This window comes from Ornithorhynchus anatinus, chromosome 3 (assembly GCF_004115215.2).
Source record: "Ornithorhynchus anatinus isolate Pmale09 chromosome 3, mOrnAna1.pri.v4, whole genome shotgun sequence".
Lineage (NCBI taxonomy): Eukaryota > Metazoa > Chordata > Mammalia > Monotremata > Ornithorhynchidae > Ornithorhynchus > Ornithorhynchus anatinus.
Genome location: NC_041730.1, coordinates 111,351,595 through 111,371,151, shown reverse-complemented (window position 1 = coordinate 111,371,151; position 19,557 = coordinate 111,351,595). Strand labels below are relative to the sequence as shown.

At 43.6% G+C, this 19,557-nt stretch overlaps 1 protein-coding gene across 3 annotated transcripts in view; it reads right to left on the bottom strand.

Moving 5' to 3' along the window:
- The window catches only part of KIF20B (kinesin family member 20B), an 81,092-nt gene that overhangs the window by 9,306 nt on the left and 52,229 nt on the right, over positions 1–19,557 (bottom strand). For 2 of the 3 annotated variants that reach the window (XM_029060521.2, XM_029060522.2), the window contains exons 20-26: positions 18,637–18,697; positions 14,613–14,738; positions 14,247–14,389; positions 9,090–9,245; positions 6,446–6,616; positions 3,720–3,887; positions 1,255–1,377 (exon numbers count right to left, since the gene is read on the bottom strand). In XM_029060521.2, the coding sequence (XP_028916354.1) occupies positions 1,255–1,377; positions 3,720–3,887; positions 6,446–6,616; positions 9,090–9,245; positions 14,247–14,389; positions 14,613–14,738; positions 18,637–18,697 (948 nt within the window). The remainder of the gene's footprint in view (positions 1–1,254; positions 1,378–3,719; positions 3,888–6,445; positions 6,617–9,089; positions 9,246–14,246; positions 14,390–14,612; positions 14,739–18,636; positions 18,698–19,557) is intronic. The other variant, XM_029060523.2, reaches the window with a different exon arrangement.

Sequence of the window (19,557 nt, the reverse complement as noted above, 5' to 3'; positions counted from 1 at the left end):
CAACTCCTCCCTTTTGTGTCTCTTACGCACTTGGAGCTGTACCCTTTGAGCATTTGATATTCGTCCCTCATGCAGCCTCCCAGCCCTGATAGACATTAAAATAAATTATGGGTATGCACATCTCCCCCTCTAGACTGTATGCTCCTGGAGGGCAGGGATTGTGTCTATATACTCTACTCAGCTCTCCCAAGCACTTAGTACAATCAATCAATCAATGGTATTTATTGAGTGCTTACTATGTGGAGGTCACGGTACTAAGCCCTTGGGACAGCACAACATAAAAGAGTTGGTAGACACATTCCCTGCCCACAGCAAGCTCACGGTCTAGAGGAAGCTTTCAATACAGTGCTCTGCACCTAGTAAGGACTCAATAAATACCACTAAGTGATTGACTGGTTACTGTTTTACTGAACACTCACGCGAATCACTCAACATCTCTCAGATCCTGGCACCGACCTGGGATGAGCAACTCAGGGAGTCAAGTTCGAAAGGCTGTGGGAGCGACTTGCCCCCACTGGGAATATTTGGAAACAACAATATCACCCTTAGGAGCAAGACAGGCCATTGAAGTTGGACAGTCAACAGCAGAAGGGAGTTGATTTGACTACGTGGCTCTCAATTATCTTATAAATTATTGTTTATATTAATATCTGATTCCTCCTCTCGACTGTAAGCTCACTGTGGGGAGGGACTGTGTCTACCAACTCAGTTGTATTGTACCCTCCCAAGTGCTTGGTGCAGTGATCTGCACACAGTAAGAGCTCAAATACCATTAATTCATTCAGTAGTATTTACTGAGCGCTTACTATGTGCAGAGCACTATACTAAGTGCTTGGAATGTACAATTCGGCAACGGATAGAGACAATCCCTGCCCAATAATGGGCTCACCGTCTAAACGAATGTTGATTATCACGAATTAATGAATTTTGAATTAATCATGAGTTAATGATGATGTTGATTTCCCTGGAGTCTTTTACTCAACACCATCCTCAACCCTTGCCAGAGATACTGTTCTTCTCCATCCAAAAAAGACACAAAGAACAAAGGGAAGAAAAGGAAAAGTCTAGAACGAGAGAGTTTTGACGATTTTCGTTTAGGCTGGTCATTTCCTTATTAAATGGCTCTATATCATGGTCCCATATCATTCACATCGTGGCATGATTCAACACACTGATGCTTCTTTCATCTAGGCCTCAACTACATTTTGCCTTCAAGTATAATTTACATCACGATAAAGTAATTGCTCTACGTACCTCAGTTTCATCCAGGGAAGATGAATTACTTGGACACTGTAGTGATTTAGTGGAGTTTTCAACTGTGTCGCAGCTAATAGGAATAGTTTGTCCGGCTTTATCGTCATCCGTGGTCTGCTTTTCCTCAAGTCAAAGATTAAAATAATAAAACTTTGAAGGTTCACGTATATATTTCAACTACTGAGTGAATTTCTAAATGAAGGTTTACAGGCACAGACTATGAACAGAAAACATGTGCCGATATTTAGCATTTTACTCTGATTGCAGTCATTTCTACTTCAGCATTCATTCTTATTTTAAGAATTTAATTTAAATCAGTAGGGCTCCAGCACCACCAATTATAACAAAGCGGAGTTTTATCAATAAGGAAATGCAATTCAATCCAAGTAATTTGCATACAAAAAATAACATATGAATAGGAAACATGCATCTTACTATAAATAAATCATGCTAGGTATAGAATATTTAAAACCATTTGTCCTCTGAAATGTGTGTTGAAGATACCCAACTTGCTGAGTTTTCAGGTTGTGCAGGTTAACTTCCAGATTGGACAAGAACATTACCTTGCCCAAACGGGCTTTTTAACATCTTGCCAAAGCCAAGCCAAACCCTCCCAGGACACCGTGTAGCTGAAAACTGAACCTCACTACTACAAGGATTTCCTTTTCCTGATTTTTTCCGGTTCCCCCCTGACGCTGTTCCAAAATTTGGCTCTTGGAATCAATTAGGTTTTGCCGGTTATCTGCAGTGCGTAATTTATGATGAAAGAGGTGCCTGTGCGAGCAGGAGCACGTTGCTCCAAACCCGGGATGTGAAATGGCCTCCGATATCAGGAGCCTCCAGGCCCAGAGCATTGGGATCCAAGTCCCAGAGACAAATTGCATTGCTGGGAATTTCAACTTTTACATCTTGCCACTAATAGGTACTAATTTTAATTCAAATGAAAAGGAAGAGGATGGTGACAAATACCTCCGCAAAAGCAAATAGTCAGGACGTACTGTCTTAACACTCAGAACAGCCCCATTTTATTCCAACCTTTACTTACAGAGCTCTTTCTGGCATCTTTATACAGGGGCTACCCAAGCAGATGTCTCCTGATTACCTTTCGATTGGTTAGGTTAACACTCTCCCTTATTTATGAATTCTTACGATTCTCGGGGACAAAATAATATGGAAGAAAAAGTATGGTTAGGGTATAGTATATTATGAAAACACCCGTGGGGCTCCGTGAGGCTCAGGGCTGCAGTGGTGGGCCAGCCCCCGGGGAAGGATTGTAATCTCATTCATTCATTCATTCATTCAACAGTATTTACTGAGCACTTACTAGGTGCAGAGCACTGTACTAAGCGCTTGGAATGTACAGTTCGGCAACAGATAGAAACAATCCCTGCCCATTGACGGGCTTACAGTCTAATCGGGGGAGACAGACGGACAAAAACAAGACAACTTAATCACGATAAACAGAATCAAGATTATTTGTTAAGTGCTTACTATGTGCCAAGCACTGTTCTAAGCGCTGGGCAGATACAATTAGGTTGTCCCACGTGGGGCTCACAGTCTTAATCCCTATTTTAACAGACGAGGTAACTGTGGGCAGGGTCACAGCTGCCAACTCCATCATATTGTACTTTCCCGCAGGTGCTTAGTGCAATCCTTTATACAGAGAACACACTCATTAATTACTATTGGCTGACTGATTAATAACCTAACCCAAAGTCCCATATAAACAGGCACCCCATATTACCCTCTAGAAAGTAAGCTCATTATGGGCACGGAACGTGTCTACTAATTCTGTTCTGTGGTACTCTCCCAAGCGCTTAGTACCATGCTCTGCATATAATAAGCACTCAAAAAACACCATTGATTATCCCCGGGTTGCAGCCGAAGAATCAGTCGTGTGTCAGTCTCGCCGGCCCTACTGCGCCTCTGTTCGTGAAAATCGGACAAGGAACTAAAAAGGGTGCCCTACTAGCTTTACAAATTTAATGTGAGTTCAGATGACCTTTCTGGCCACAATCACACCCTGAGGTGCAATCTCAGTCAGGGGCATTATATTTTCTTTTAATGGTACTTGTTAAGCATTATGTGCCAAGCACTGTACCATTCATTCAATAGTATTTATTGAGCGCTTACTATGTGCAGAGCACTGGGGTAAGTACAAGATAATCAGGTTAGGCCCGGTCCACATGGCGCTAGCATTATCTACGGAGAAGAGAGGCATATTATAGATAGGCACACCGAGAGGCGGAATTTGAAACCACTTGCTTTTCAAAGCTATGACCAGATTGTATCTGGTGGCATTGTAAAAGCTATTCCAAATTAAAACTTAGCTAAACGTTTCACCCCGCTTCCCCCACACAAAGGATAATTTGACATTATAATTGCAGGTTCAGAGAAGGACATAAAACCATTTCATAGCAATTTGACTAACTGAAAGCAGGGTAACCCACCAAACATCAAGTTACCTTTTGAGGGCAACAGAGCTTTTCCATATTATTCTGCTCTACTTTTGTCAACGCTGTTACTTTTCTAGAATTAGATTTCTCTCGATAAATTAGTTCTTTTGGCTTCTTAATGTCATTTTCTCTCTCAGCCAACTGTGAACTCAGTTCTTTCATTCTATTTGTGTTGCCCTGTTAAGATACAACATACACAGAGAGAATTTTAAATCCGTAAATCGAGTGTTTATATACCAAAACATTTACAGTCCTCCTAGACTGTAAGCTCACTGTGGGCAGGGAACGTGTCATCAACTCTGTTATACTGCATTCTCCCAAGCATTTAGTACAGTGCTCTGCACACAGTAAGCGCTCAATAAATGATTGATTGATGGCAATAATATATTGATCTTAATTTTAGGCTACTTTAGCAGTGTGGCTCAGTGGAAAGAGCATGGGCTTGGGAGTCAAAGGTCATGGGTTCATATCCCAGCTCTGCCACCTGTCAGCTGTGTGACCTTAGGCAAGTCACTTAACTTCTCTGTGCCTCAGTTACCCCATCTTTAAAAGGGGATTAAGACTGTGAGCCTTATGTGAGACAACCTGATGTCCCTGTATCTACCCCAGCGCTTAGAACAGTGCTCTGCACATAATAGGCGCTTAACAAATACCAATATTATTTATTATTATTTAAAGCTATCAACCGATGGTATTGAGTGCTCACTATGTACACAACACTGCATTATGTGCTTGGGAGAGTATGGTGCAATAGTACTCTAGGAGTTTACAATCTTGTGGGGGAGACAGAATTAAAATCAGTTATGGATAAGGGATGGGCCAGAGTAGAGTAAAGGTGCTATGATAATAATTATTGTATTTGTTAAGTGTTTTCTATGTGCCAGACACTATACTAAATGCTGGACATTGTACTAAGCACTGATGGGAGTGGGGTGATTATCAAAGTGCTTAGGGGGTACAGATTCATTCATTCATTCAATAGTATTTATTGAGCGCTTACTATGTGCAGAGCACTGTACTAAGCACTTGGGATGAACAGGTCGGCAACAGATAGAGACAGTCCCTGCCGTAGAGATCCAAGAGCACAGGTGATGAGATGAGATGACAAGGTGATGGGGAGATGAGAGGTTGCGGACAGAGCAAGGGCCTGGGACGGGTTCTAATCCCAGCTCCGTCACTTGTTTACTGTGTGACCTTGGGCAAGTCACTCCACTTCTCTCGGCCTCAGTTACCTCATCTGTAAAATGGGGATTGAGACTGTGTTCAACCCGAGTTGCTTGCATCCATCCACCCCAGCGCTCAGTAGAGTGCCTGGCACATAGTAAGCGCTTAAATACCATTATTATTATTAATCAAGGAGTGGGGAGAGTGGTGGTCTGTCGGAAAGGGAGGGGGCATTCCAGGCCAAAGAAACCATTGCAGAGAAGGGTCAGCAGTGAGATAGAAGAGATGGTACAGTGAGTAGGTTAGTGTTAGAGAAGTGAAGTGTGGGGGCTGGGTTATAGTGGGAAAGGAGTGAGGCTAGGTGGGAGGGAGAGAGCTAAGTGAGGGGCTTAAAATGGATGGTCAGGAGTTTTCATCACCTGACAATTTAGGCACCGATAAAGCAGATTTTCAAGACGGTAGAATTCTGAACAGGATAAGCCATGGAAGGAAGTTGGGCTCGGACCAGAATTAGGAGGCACGGTTCCTTGAAAGTCTAACAGTGTCGTGTCATGACACTTGCACAGAATGATTTCACATGCCTCCAGGAACAGTCAAGCCCATATGCCACATTTTACATGTATGTTCTTGTGACCAGGCCAGGCAGGCCCTTACCTGAGCTTTGGAACAAATACCCAGTCCCGGGACTTAGCTCAGTGAGGTGCAGCTCCCAAATTCAACTCCCACTGGACTTCCTTATTTACAAGGTGCATTTACTCTTCGATTTAATTCTCTGGGTCTTTTTCTATTATAATGTCCACACTGATATTTTCCTCCACACCGGAGGACAAATTTCTATAATTTAGAAGTCCAACAACCCACAGCTAGACAAGGACTATTTTGCTTATAATGGGCAAAATGTCATAAGAAGATTCTTAGTCTTTTTCCCACCTCATTCTATAACGTGCTTGAGTAGACACAAGTCTCCCAGAAGCAAGGGATGACCAGGAAGCAGTCTTAGGCAGATGAGTCCATTTTACATATTCCACCCTAGAAAACCTGTCCCACCCATATGGGGCTCAGAGTCTAAGTGGGAGGGAGGCAAGGTACTGGATCCCCATTTTACGATGAGGAAGCTGAGGCCCAGTGAAGGTCACGCTGCAGGTGAGCGGCAGAGCCATGATTAGTGAGATTTGCTCTTGAATTGGCTTGACTGGGAAGGTGCAGCCATTTGGGAAATGCCACCTGGAGGAGGTGTGTTTTCAGGAAGGTTTTAAAAATGGGCAGTTCAGGTCTCCTGGACGAGGGAAAAAGCAAGGTGAAACAGCATTAGCGCTTCCTCCAGGAGGCATTCCCCACTTAGCTGGAATCATCATGGTCTAATGGAAAGAGTATGGGCCTGGGAGTCGGACGACCTGGGTTCTCATCCCGGCTCCTCTACTTGTCTGCTACTTTGCCCACTTCACCTCTCTGGGCCTTAGTTACCTCTCCTGTAAAATAGGGATCAAAACTGAGAGTCCTAGGACCGTCCAACCCCAATATCTCGGGTCTACCCCAGAGCTTAGTACGATGCCTGGCAATAAAGAATTTACCGGGTTCTCTGATATAGTCTTTTTGAGTTGCTTGATTTCATTATCTTTCTCCACGTTACTGGATAGCAGAGTTTTGAGCTGTATTTCTAAGATGGCAACCAATTTATCTCGCTCTTCACGCCACTTCTGAAGGTCGCTCTCCTTCTCTGCCAGCTGAGTAGTAAGCCTTTCCTAAACAAAAACATGCAGCAGTTAGGACACAATACTCTGAAACTGTTTGGGTTGAAACATACTTTGGACACCTCAAAAAGAAATACGTGTAAGGCAATCAAGTCCACTAAAATAGTTTTGTTAAAAAACAGAACGCCTTCACCTGCACCAAGAACTTGAATTCACTTAAACTAACTAAAATGTCACTTTTTCAAATGTCACTTTTTCAACTTAATCCATAAGAAGTAGTCAAGGACAGAAATGTGGATTTTTTTTTTCATTTTCAGTTAACTTCCGGTGGTTTAATAGTAACTCTCTTACTTTCCCAAATAGATTAAACTATTTTCCTTTGATTTTTCTGATGTGGGGGGAGGAAACCTAGACTCCATTACAATTTTAGGTCTCTCTCTAATACACTGAAGATAAATTAAATCACACAAAGTACAATTTGTATTCCGATGAGTATTTGGAAGGAATTAATAGTTTAGATAAGTCTGGAAAGACACTGTGAAATTACAGGACTTAAATCACAAGCTTTCCGATTCCTGGAAGAAACAGTGGAGCCACAAGACTGAGTCAGGACAGCAGCAGGGTTGCGAGGAACTGCCCACTTGACCCTATGCTCAGTCTGGAGAAGGAGGTCTAAAAATCGGGTCATTTGCTTTCTTTGCAACATCTTTGGCCTTCTTCCCGCTACCTGGATCAAGAATCTGAACTGACTCAACATATGGATTCAGCGGTCCAGCTATAAAGTTTGGCAGCGTCTCGAAAGCTTGGGATCGGTGGCCTCCTCCAACACTTCTCAAAGAAATATTACTTCAGTAAAAAATCTGGAATGCCAAAGAAAATTAGATTTTTCTTTCTTAAAAGGACATGACCCAAATGGGAGAAAAGCTTAGAATTCCACTGGGCTTTGGACGCCTTATTACTTCTGGATCTCTGCTGCCTCTAAAGAAGACGTGTATGCTATCGCCAAGCCTGATCGCAAAATCTCCATGAGATCTTCAGTATATCTAGTGTCTTCGGTCTTTGAAAACTGTTGTAAACTACATATACCTTTAGTCGTAAGCATTGTTAAGGCTCTTAGCTAAGTTGCCAGACCGATACAGCATGGGTCTGGGAGTCAGAAGGACCAGGGTTCTAATCCCGGCTTTGCCACCTGTCTGTGGTGTCTGCTTAAACATGTTAAGAAGCAGTGTGGCTTAGTGGATAGAGCACGGGTCTGGGAGTCAGAAGGACCTGGATTCTAATCCCGACTCCATCACATGTCCGTTCTGTGACCTTGAGTAAGTCACTTCACTTCTCTGGGCCTCAGTTACCTCATCTGTAAAATGGGCATAAGAGTGTGAGCCCCATGTGGGACAAGGACTGTGTCCAGCCTGATTAACCTGTATCTACCCCAGTGCTTGGCACACAGTAAGCACTTAATAGGCATGACAATTAAGATTATTGCTGAGTGCTCAATAAATACAATTGAATGAACAAATAATTCTGTTAAACTCTCCCAAGCACTTAGTACAGTGCTCTGCACATAGTAAATGCTCAATAAATACAATTGATTGATCAGAGAACCAGAGAAAGAGACATTTTTGCTGGATATTCAATTCTAACTATTACTCAAGTCTTCTTGGAAGAGAACCATGATCACTTTTGATTTTCTTATTAGAAATCTACCCTGGGTGTCAAAAATACCTTGTCAATATCCTCTTCATCTTCAGTGATATTTATTAAGCACTAAATGTGTGTGGAGCATTAAATTTAGCACATGGGAGAATAAGTAGACATGATCCTGCCCTACAGAACCTTAGAATCTAGCAAGGAAGGCAGATATTAAAATAAGGTTCAGGTAGGGGGAAACAACAGAATATAAGGAGCTATACGTCAATGCTGTGGGGATGGGAGGAGAGTAACCTTCCCACTATGCCTTGTTTCACTCACTCAGCTCTGACTCCTTGCTCATGCTGTTCCATCTTGCTCATTTTCTCCTCCACAGGGGAAATGGAGTCAAATAGAATGGAGGTAGAGGGGGGAAAATCTAAAATCTGAAGTAGCCAAGATAGAAAAATACAAGTATTTTCAAAAAGTGATGCTTGACTGCTCCTTCCCTTGAAGCATGATAATTTGAAATTATGAGCTATTTTAACAGTTGGATTTGGTTTCGACACTTTGTTCTTGGGTATATAGCTGCTGTATCTCACAGCATTTTTTTGGCGAGGCGGGGCACAGAATTATCAGAGGTTTTAGAGTCGTCGGTACTTAAGATGTGGCAAATTTAGATTAAAAAACACTCACTCTAAGTGAACGTATTCAACAGCCATCTATAAATGTTTGGGATGGGGGTAGAATGGTCCAGCAAGGCTCTTAAATAACAGACCCAAATAACCAATCAATGGTATTTATTGAGCACTTACTGTGTGTGGAACATTGTACTAAGCACTTGGGAGAGTACGATTTCAACAGTAGAATATATCAGGTTCAGAGAGCGGTGACCTACCAGTTCAGTCTGTTGTTTTGCATGACGCTCTCGATCTTTGGTATATTTTTTCATTTCTCTGTTTCGGTGGTTTTCAGCTTCTTTTGCTTGAGTGATAAGCCCCATTTTTTCTTCCACCCATTTCCTTCTATCTGCCTCATGCTTCTTTTCAGATTCCTAAGGCGATACAAAAGAAGTGCTAAACATGCGGTGTTTAGTATTCTATCACGTACCTAGTGGGTTTTCAACAAAGATAAAAGCAAAGAAACCAATGGGCAGGAAAAATCGTGCCACTCTGCCCCCTGCATTTGAAGAAAGAATGATTGCAGATGGGCAGTTTAAGAAATTGAAAGCTAGCTTGCATCTCTGGACTGCATTTTCCACAATTGGTTCCCATTTTCAATAGCTTTCTACTGTTCCAAGGAAGTTAGTTCAGCTCTGTGGAATGAAGAGATCACCCGTCCCTAACCCCACCACACTTATTCATTCATTCAATAGCATTTATTGAGCGCTTACTATGTGCAGAGCACTGTACTAAGCACTTGGAATGAACAAGTCAACAACAGATAAGAGACAGTCCCTGCCGTTTGACGGGCTTACAGTCTAATCGGGGGAGACAGGCAGACAATAACAACGGTAATAAATAGAGTCAAGGAGACCACCACCTCATAAAAACAATGGCAACTAAATAGAATCAGGGTGATATACATCTCGTTAAACAAAAAAACAAAATAAATAGGGTGATACAGTCGAAATACAGTCGAGCGGACGAGTACAGTGCTGAGAGGGTGGGACGGGAGAGGGGGAGGAGGAGAGGGAAAGGGGGGAGAAGAGGGTTTAGCTGCGGAGAGGTGAAGGGGGGGTAGAGGGAGCAGAGGGAAAAAGGGGGGGGAGCTCAGTCTGGGAAGGCCTCTTGGAGGAGGTGAGTTTTAAGTAGGGATTTGAAGAGGGGAAGAGAATTAGATTGTCGGAGGTGAGGAGGGAGGGTGTTCCGGGACCACGGGAGGACGCGGCCCGGGGGTCGACGGCGGGATGGGCGAGACCGAGGGACGGTGAGGAGGTGGGCGGCGGAGGAGCGGAGTGTGCGGGGTGGGCGGTAGAAAGAGAGAAGGGAGGAGAGGTAGGAAGGGGCAAGGTGATGGAGAGCCTCGAAGCCTAGAGTGAGGAGTTTTTGTTTGGAGCGGAGGTCGATAGGCAACCACTGGAGGTGTTTAAGAAGGGGAGTGACACGCCCAGATCGTTTCTGCAGGAAGATGAGCCGGGCAGCAGAGTGAAGAATAGACTGGAGCGGGGAGAGACGGGAGGAAGGGAGATCGGAGAGAAGGCTGACACAGTAGTCTAGCCGGGATATAACGAGAGCCCGTAGCAGTAAGGTAGCCGTTTGGGTGGAGAGGAAAGGGCGGATCTTGGAGATATTGTAAAGGTGAGACCGACCGGCAGGTCTCGGTAATGGATCGAATGTGTGGGGTGAACGAGAGACGAGTCAAAGATGACACCGAGGTTGCGGGCCCGAGAGATGGGAAGGATGGACGTACCATCCACGATGATAGGGAAGTCTGGGAGAGGACCGGGCTTGGGAGGGAAGATGAGGAGCTCAGTCTCGCTCATGTTGAGTTTTAGGTGGCGGGCCGACATCCAGGTGGAAACATCCCGGAGGCAGGAGGAGATGCGAGCCCGAAGGGAGGGGGAGAGGACAGGGCCGGAGATGTAGATCCGCGTGTCATCTGTGTAGAGATGGTAGTCGAAGCCGGGAGAGCGAATGAGTTCACCAAGGGAGTGAGTGTAAATGGGGAACAGAAGAGGGCCGAGAACTGACCCTTGAGGAACTCCAACAGTTAGAGGATGGGAGGGGAAGGAGGAGCCTGCGAAGAAGACCGAGAATGACCGGCCAGCACTGGGGTAGATACAAGGTAATCAAGTCAGATGCAGAACCTGTTCGACATGGAACTTACAGTCTAAGAGTTCTCCCCTCTTTCGAGAACGTAAGAGGGAAAAGAAAGTATGTAATCCCGATTTTACAGAGGATGAAATGGAGGCACAGAGAGGTTAAGATCACACGGCAGGTAAGCAACAGAGCTAGATCTAGAACCCAAGTCTATTGGCTCCCAATCCAGGGCTCTTTCCACTAGGCCAAGCTGCCTCCCCACAGCGCAGGGAGAAAGGAACAATGACATGAGTGGGGTGAAGGGGATTGGGTAAAGGAGCAAGCTGAAGGAGACCAGAGCAATAATGATAATTACGGTATTTGGTTTGTATGGTATTATGGAATTTAAGTACTTACTATGTGCCAAAGACTGTTGTAAGCGCTGGGGTAGATATAAGGTAATCAGGTTGTCCCATGTGGGGCTCATAATCAATCCCCATTTTACAGATGAGGTAACTGAAGCACAGAGAAGTTAAGTGGCTTGTGCAAGGTCACACAGCAGACAAGTGGCGGAGCCAGAATTAGAACCCACATCCTCTGACTCCCAAGCCCATCCTCTTTCCACTAAGCCATGCCGCTTCTCAGTGTGCGAGACACGAAAAAGCAAAGCAAGAAAACCAAATAATAATTTGTGATATTTGTTAAGCATTCACTGTATGCCAAGAACTGTACTAAGCACCGGGGCAGATACACCATACACCATGAGGGAACTGAGGCAAAGAGAAGTTAAGTGAGTTGCTCAAGATCACAAAGCAGATAAGAGGTGGAACTGGGATTAGAACCCAGGTCCTATGACTCCCAGGCCTGTGCTCTTTCCACTAGGAAATGCTGCTTCCCTAATATTTGGTCAATGTTCACTCTGTGGTTGTTTGTCAAATATGCACGATCCTTGGACCCAGGTATCCTCCCTTTCCGGATTCTTCCAACAGGTTCAACCCCATTCTAAGAAAAGCAGAAGAACTGAGGACAAAACAGTACTTGGATGCTCTGGAGACTGTGGGCCTCCTCTTGACCGAAGCACTTGGGAGAGTACAACGCAACGCAGACACATTCCCTGCTTCCTGTATACAGAGTCCTAAATGCTTGGTAGAGCGCAGTACAGTTTTCTAGACGGTAAGCTCGTTGTGGGCAGGGAATGTGTCTGCTGTTGTACTCTCCCAAGTGTTTCGTACAGTGCTTTGCACACAGTAAGCGCTCAATAAATACGACTGAATGAATGAATGAGACCAAAACATAGCACCTGAGCGTTTAGCTCTGACATGCTTCCCCTATCTCTCCTCTAAGTCCAACACAAATCAGTCTGAACTCCAGCTCTTCAAAAGAAAAAAAAAATTCAGTCCACCAGCAAATCTGAGTTTGCCAACCCTCTCCTTCACTGAAGTCTCCTGAAACATGAGAGACTGAATAACTGGGCTCTTGCGGTTCTTTCCAGTCCGTTGGTTACATAAAGTTCCTGATTACAAGGGACATTAAATCCTGGAGAGCTGTAAATATTTTTAACTGTTACCGTTAGCTTGATATATCCTACTTAAGATAAGAAAGGCTGCTATATTGTTCGATGACTTTAGGATTCCCTCCCAATTGGAAGCGGGTCTAATTAAAGAGTGTAAGGAGGTCCTTTTGGGCAGGAAATGAGAAAGCAGCGTGGCCTAGTGGATAGAGCACGGGCCTGGGAGTCAGAAGGACCTGGGTTCTAATCCTAGCTCCACCACCTGTCTGCCATGTAGCCCTGGGCAAGTCACTTCTCTGTGTCTCAGTTACCTCATCTGTAAAATGGGGATTGAGACTGTGAGCCCCACGTGGGACAGGAATCGTGTCTGACCCGACTTTCTCGTGTCTACGCGAGCGCTTAGTAAATAACACATAGTAAGTGCTTGAACAATACCACAATTATTATAATTATTATTATAGGTCACTTGTTTTATACTTAGCAACAGCTAAGTGTGTGACGCTCAGTAAATGCTATCACTACTATTAGTCTAACCAAGGTATCTGATTTACAACTATGAATAATACTGCAATAGAAAGTGTTTAAAATATTACTTTATTTAGAAATAAGCACTTTGAAAAAATTTTATTTGGCTAATCAAAACACTGGAGTATTATTTATCTCAGCATAGTTCCAAAACACTTGATTCTTACACTTGCTATATCTTATTACTACAATATAATGTTGTGCGTCTAGACAACGAAGAATAGTTTGATATAAAATAATTCTCATTTACAGAATAAGTGATTTCCCATTTTTTCTGATAGTTGACTGTCAGAATTTGGAAGCAAAATGTTTCCAAAACTTTTGTAGCTAGGTAATCCTCAGCTACACCAATTTAGAGTTATGTTTATCATTTACTAGAAGTGCCCCAAATACCACATTGAACAGGAAAATCACATTTATACTCCAGGGTTCAGATTACATGGAAATTGCTGCAATTTTATTTTTCTCAAATTTCCCTCTAAAATGAATGTTAAAATAAACACACATTCAATTCCACAGGTGGCACCTTCAATAGCAGTTCTTAGAGAAAAATTGTTTAAAAAGAGTACCACAAAAGTGTAGAAACAAAGAAAGGGGAGGGTAGTAGCTGAGTGGACAAAATGAATGCATCATTCGTGGAGTGACAAGAATCTCAATTTCCAGGTTTCGGTTGCTGTAGCCTACATTTATATGGTCAAGACAAGATTTCCACTTTCAGATTTCTTTTCGGTGTTTTATAACTACACTCACATTTCCTTGAACATTTTTACACGATGTAATGATGTGAAGCCGTTTTTCCAAGTTCTCCTTTAGTAAATAGGCAGCTTGTAAATCCATCCTTAATTTGCTTGCATTTTATTAAATTCTATGTCACTTGGATGAATCCATCAGAGGAACTGAGGCCTCTGGGCAGAGCAGGGTACTAAGGCCTTGGGACAATATAAAACAATGAGTTGGTAGACACGATTGCTGCCTTTGAGAAATCCCTCTCTAGACAGTAAGCTCACTGTGGCCAGGGAATGTGTCTACCAGCTCTGTTATATTGTACTCAAGAGAGAGTTTAGTATAATACTCTGTACCAATAAGCACTCAAGAAAAATGACTGATTGAGGAGCTTAAAAAGTGTGGCATTTGCAAAGCACTTAATATGTGTCAAGCACTGCGATACATACCTCACAATCAGACCGAACCCAGTCCCTGGACCACAGAGGACTCAAAAATCTCAGAGGTAAAGAGAATGATTATAAAATTAAAACCAAGCAAATTTAAGCGGTCTTACCTCCATCTGTTCTTTTAACTTAATAAGCTCTTCATTGAGTGTCGCGGTGTTGGTCCCCTCATGATTTTGATTGGTATTTTGCTGCATTTCATCTCTGCTCTTGGTCTCCAACTCCTTGTATTTTTGCTGCCACTTTTCCAGTTCTGTTTGTAAAAGGGGGCGATAAATAATACTTTTATTTTCCAATTGCAACTATAAGTACTCCCTTGCTCTAATTTGTCCCTGTTCCAAAGTTCTCCAGATCGGAAGCTAAAGAGAGTCCAATATTTTTAGAACTACAGTACCAGTGAATATACCATAGAAATGGGAAACAAAAGAAAACTAAGCAGTATGGTTGAGATGTTAAGCAATTTTCACAACCGTTACCTGCAGCCAGCCTTTCGGCTTCTTCCATTCTAGCCTCCAGCACTCGATCCTGTTCCAGCTGGGTCTGTTCCTGTTCTTCCAACGTCATTCGCATGTCTTCAATAATCTTCTCCTTAATTTTCAAATCTGAAAGTGTAGATAGACATTCTCTATTCCATTAGCATTGTTTCTTTTTCCTCTGGTCCTCCAGACCTAAATGCTATGGGAAATAAGCGTTCTTCGGAAAATGAACACCTTTGAATACATTTGGTCCAACAATCAAAAGCCAAAATACTCCAGAAGAGAGTTAACTGTGGCAACTCCTTGAAAATATCAAATGAAATCTATATTTTAAGCATTTTGACTCATTAAAATTCTAAAATTGAGATGACTCATGTAGGCCCTCGCCGACATCAATGTATCTACTCAAAAGCTAAATATTGAAGCTCCCTTAAATGCCCATATTTAACACATTAAAATTCTGCCTTCAGTATCTTGGCTGCTCATTTCTTAAAACAATCTTATGTGCAATGTTGGTACAGTACTTCATCTTGAGCTCGAGATGAAGCTAAAAAAAAAAAATTGCTACTCCAAAGTTACCTCTTCTCAACTGGTCTGTTCATCCCGTTGAAGAGAAAAATCTAAATACAGAATAAGATTATCTTCCATTTTCAATTTAACTCTTCTATCAATGGTATTTGAACACTTACTGTGTGCAAAGCACTGTACTAAAGCGCTAGGGAGAGTACAAAACAACATCGTAACAGACACATTCCCTGCCCACAACGAGCTTACCGTCTAGAGGCTGAGTTTACAGTCTAGCCTGAACACAGTAGCTGGCAAGACTACTCTAATCCAACCAAACCTATGGGGTCTTCTTTCCTGGCTAAAGCTCAAAGACACTTAACAATAACACACAGTATTTATTTTTAGTAGAAGCACCGGGGACAGTGAAACACCGCTGAATCAGAACACACACGTCAGACTGGAATGCCACAGTCTCGGGGCTGACATCTCCGACTCTCTAGCCCTGGTTTGCTGCAACCAGCCCTGGGTCCTCTGCCCTTTTGGCTGCACTTCTGTGTTTCCAGAAATCTGCATTGCCCCAGACTGAGTCCCACACTCAACCCACAGGCCACAGCAGATGTCATTCCAGACTTCGGCTTGGAATTCCAAGGGGAGAGCCTGAATTTAAACATGACAGAAGTGGTTATTCCATCAGTACAATTCTCCATAGAAAAGGGTTCTAGGCACTCTGTCTCTTCCCTCCAGCTACCATTTCTTCTGGTCTCACACTGTCGCTGAACATGACACGTGTCTGGTTAACAGGTGGGCTTCCTGTCCTATAGGAGCTAATGATCCAATACAAATACGAAGGTATCGTTCTCTGGAAAATTTCATTTTCAAATTTGCAACACAGCTAGGAAATGTATTGCTTGATAAGCTTTTTTCCACCTTCAAGATAAGGGAAGATATATATGCACTGTGCTAAGCTGCAGGTTGAATATTCACAGATGCTTTTTAAATAGAAATGCACACCCACATTAAGAGCTGAACGGCATCTTTCTGTCAAAAACCTCTAGGACGGATGCAGACGTAGAGATGAATAAAAGCATACCGGATGATACACCTGGGTTATGCTCTTTGAAAGTGTGATTGTATTGTGAACTACATTTTTCCAGTGGATTTCCATTTTACAAAATTAGTTCCAGAAACTCTTGAAGAGCACTATGAAATTTCATTACAACTACATACTATAATGATAGACAATACTAAACAATTAGTTAACCTTTATTAAAGTAAATTACAGCACGTAATCATATTAAGTACAGGAGTTGTAATGTGATTATGACCCTGGCAGGAGACTGCCAAAGTAGAATCTCGTTATGCTGATTGTAGTGAGGGTTTTTCATGGCATTTGGTATGCGTTTACTACGTGCCAGGCACTGTTCTAGGTGCTGGGATGCATACAAGCAAATTGGGTTGGGCACAGTCCCTGAACTAAAAACTACTTTTCCTTTATCCTCCTACCTGGTAATTGTTTTAATGTCAGTCTCCCTCACTAGACTGCAAGCTTCTTAAGGCAGGGATTGTGTTCGTTATCTCTATCTTACTCTTCCTGTTGCTTAGTACAGTGCTCGTCACCTTGACATCTCCACCTGGGTGTCCGCCCGCCACCTAAAACTCAACATGTCCAAGACTGAGCTCCTTATCTTCCCTCCCAAACCCTGTCCTCTCCCTAACTTCCCTGTCACTGTGGACAGCATTACCATCCTTCCCGTCTCACAAGCCCACAACTTTGGTGTCATCCTTGACTCCTCTCTTTCATTCACCCCACACATCCAATCCATCACTAAAACCTACCAGTCTCACCTTCACAGCACCGCCAAGATCTGCCCTCTTCTCTCCAACCAAACTGCTACCTTGCAGGTACAATCTCTCATCATATCCCGACTGGATTACTGCATCAGCCTTCTCTCTGATCTCCCACCCTCCTGTCTCTCCCCACTTCAGTCTATACTTCACTCTACTGCCCGGATTATCTTCCTACAGAAATGCTCTGGGCATGTCACCCCCCTCCTCAAGGATCTCCAGTGGCTGCCTATCAACCTTCGTATCAAGCAAAAACTCCTTACTCTTGGCTTCAAAGTTCTCCTTCACCTTGCCCCCTACCTCACCTCCCTTCTCTCCTCCTACAGCCCAGCCTGCACACTCTGCTCCTCTGCCGCTAACCTCCTCACTGTGCCTCGTTCTTGTCTGTCCCGCCGCTGGCCCCTGGCCCGCGTCCTACCTCTGACCTGGAATGCCCTCCCTCCTCACATCCGCCGAACTAGCTCTCTCTCCCACTTCAAAGCCCTATTGAGAGCTCACCTCCTCCAGGAGGCCTTCCTAGACTGAGCCCCTCTTTCCCTCTGCTCCTCTACCCCTCCCCATTGCCCCTACTCCATCCCTCTGCTCTACCCTCTTCCCTATCTATGATTCTACTTATCTATTTTGATGGCATTGATGCCTACTTGTTTTGTTGTCTGTCACCCCCTTCTAATCTGTGTGCCCACTGTTGGAGAGGGATTGCCTGTTGCCGAATTGTACTTTCCAAACACTTAGTAGAGTGTTCTGCACACAGTAAGCTCTCAATAAATATGATTGAATAAATAAAGCATGCCCAATAAACAGTACTGACTGATGACTTCCTGGCTGCTGTTCTAAAAGGAGAAAAGGCACATGCATTACATTCTATATAGATCTAAGAATTGGCTTCTAAAACACATTTTCAAGTTGTACCAAACGACGTGAAGAAGGGATGGCCTACAAAATGACACTTTAGCTTGGGCTAAGCCAGAGAAGAACAAATATGTCGGTTAGAGGGCTGCTGATTGAGTTTTAACTAAGCTGCTGAGGACAGCAGCTCAAGGAGGAATAACAATAATAATACTTGTGGCACTGTTCAGCGCTTACTATGTGCCAGGCACTGTTCTAAGCGCTGGGGTAGATAGTAGATAATCAGATTCAACAGCCCCTGTCCCATATATGGCTCAGAGTCTGAAACCCATTTTGCAGATGAGGTAACTGAGGCACAGAGAAGTGAAGTGACTTGCCCAAGGTCTCACAGCAGACAAGTGGCAGAGCCAGCATTAGAACCCAGGTCCTTCTTAATCCCAGATCTGTGCTCTATCCACTAGACCAGGTTGCAGAACAGGCTTGAGAGGTGGAAGTGCCTTGTCTTTTAAGGCCGCTAACAGCTCCAAGAAATCCTGTTTTCTGTTTCCTCTTCATCTACTGGTCCCCTCGCTTTTCCCAGATCAATGTGACAGGGCTTGTTTTTTCTGTGATCTGTGTTGAAGCCCTACTCAATACTTCCACGATTGGTTCTCAATTCAGTCCCTAGATTTGGCTGCCAGAGTCAATCCTTTCAAGAATTTCTCCCACTTTTAAAAGCAGCTGCTATGGGTTTCCCTCTTTAACCTAGTAACGTCTAACCGAAGCACATCCGTGGCCCCCCATTTCACTGCATTCTCCCAGACGAGGAGAAAAGGACGCTTCTAACCTTCGCATGCGCTGCGGTACTGCTGAACGGTCTCTTCCGCCTTCTCGTTCTTCAGCTGATCCTACAAAAATCCACAAAAATAGATTAAATATATTCCATAACTTCCTCAGAAACACGGGTGGCATCATTGGAGCCTAAAGCTAGAAAACTGGGTTGGATGATGATTAATGCATAGGAAGAATAATACTAGGAATAAGATCTGGGACTGAGGGCTCACGCAAAAAAGGAATCATTTGCACCTGGTTGGTGCAAAAAGGCAATCATTCATTTCACTCAATCGAATTTATTGAGCGCTTATTGGGTACACAGCACTGTACTAAGCACTTAGGAGAATACAATACAACAATAAACACTCATTCCCTGCCCACAACAAGCTTAAGGTTGACTTAAGCATGGAGGGTTGGGCAGGGGAGAGACCAATTACCACAGAGCTAAAATTCATTTGCTTGAGTCATTCAACACTGTCAATCAATCAGTGGCATTTATTGAGTGGTCACTATGTGCAGAGCACTGTACTAAGCACTTGGGAGAGTACAACAGCATTAGCAGGCACATTCCTGGCCAATTAAACAAGCTTACCGTCTAGAGAGGGAGACAGACATTAATATGAATCAATAATTTAAGGTATATAATTTAGAGTCATGTATAAGTGCCGTGGGGTTGGAGGTGGGGCAAATATCAAGTGTCTAAAGGTCACAGATTGAGATGCGTACATGACACAGACGGGAGAGCGAGTCGGGGAAAAGAGGGCTTAAATCGAGGAAGGCCTCTTGGAGGAGATGTGACCTCAGTAATGTTTTGAAGGTGGAAAGTGCGGGGGTCTGGTGTATATGGAGGGGGAGGAAGTTCCAGGCTAGAAGGAGGGCGTGAGAAAGGGGTTTGTGGAGAGACAGACAAGATGGGGCACATTGAGGCAGTGCT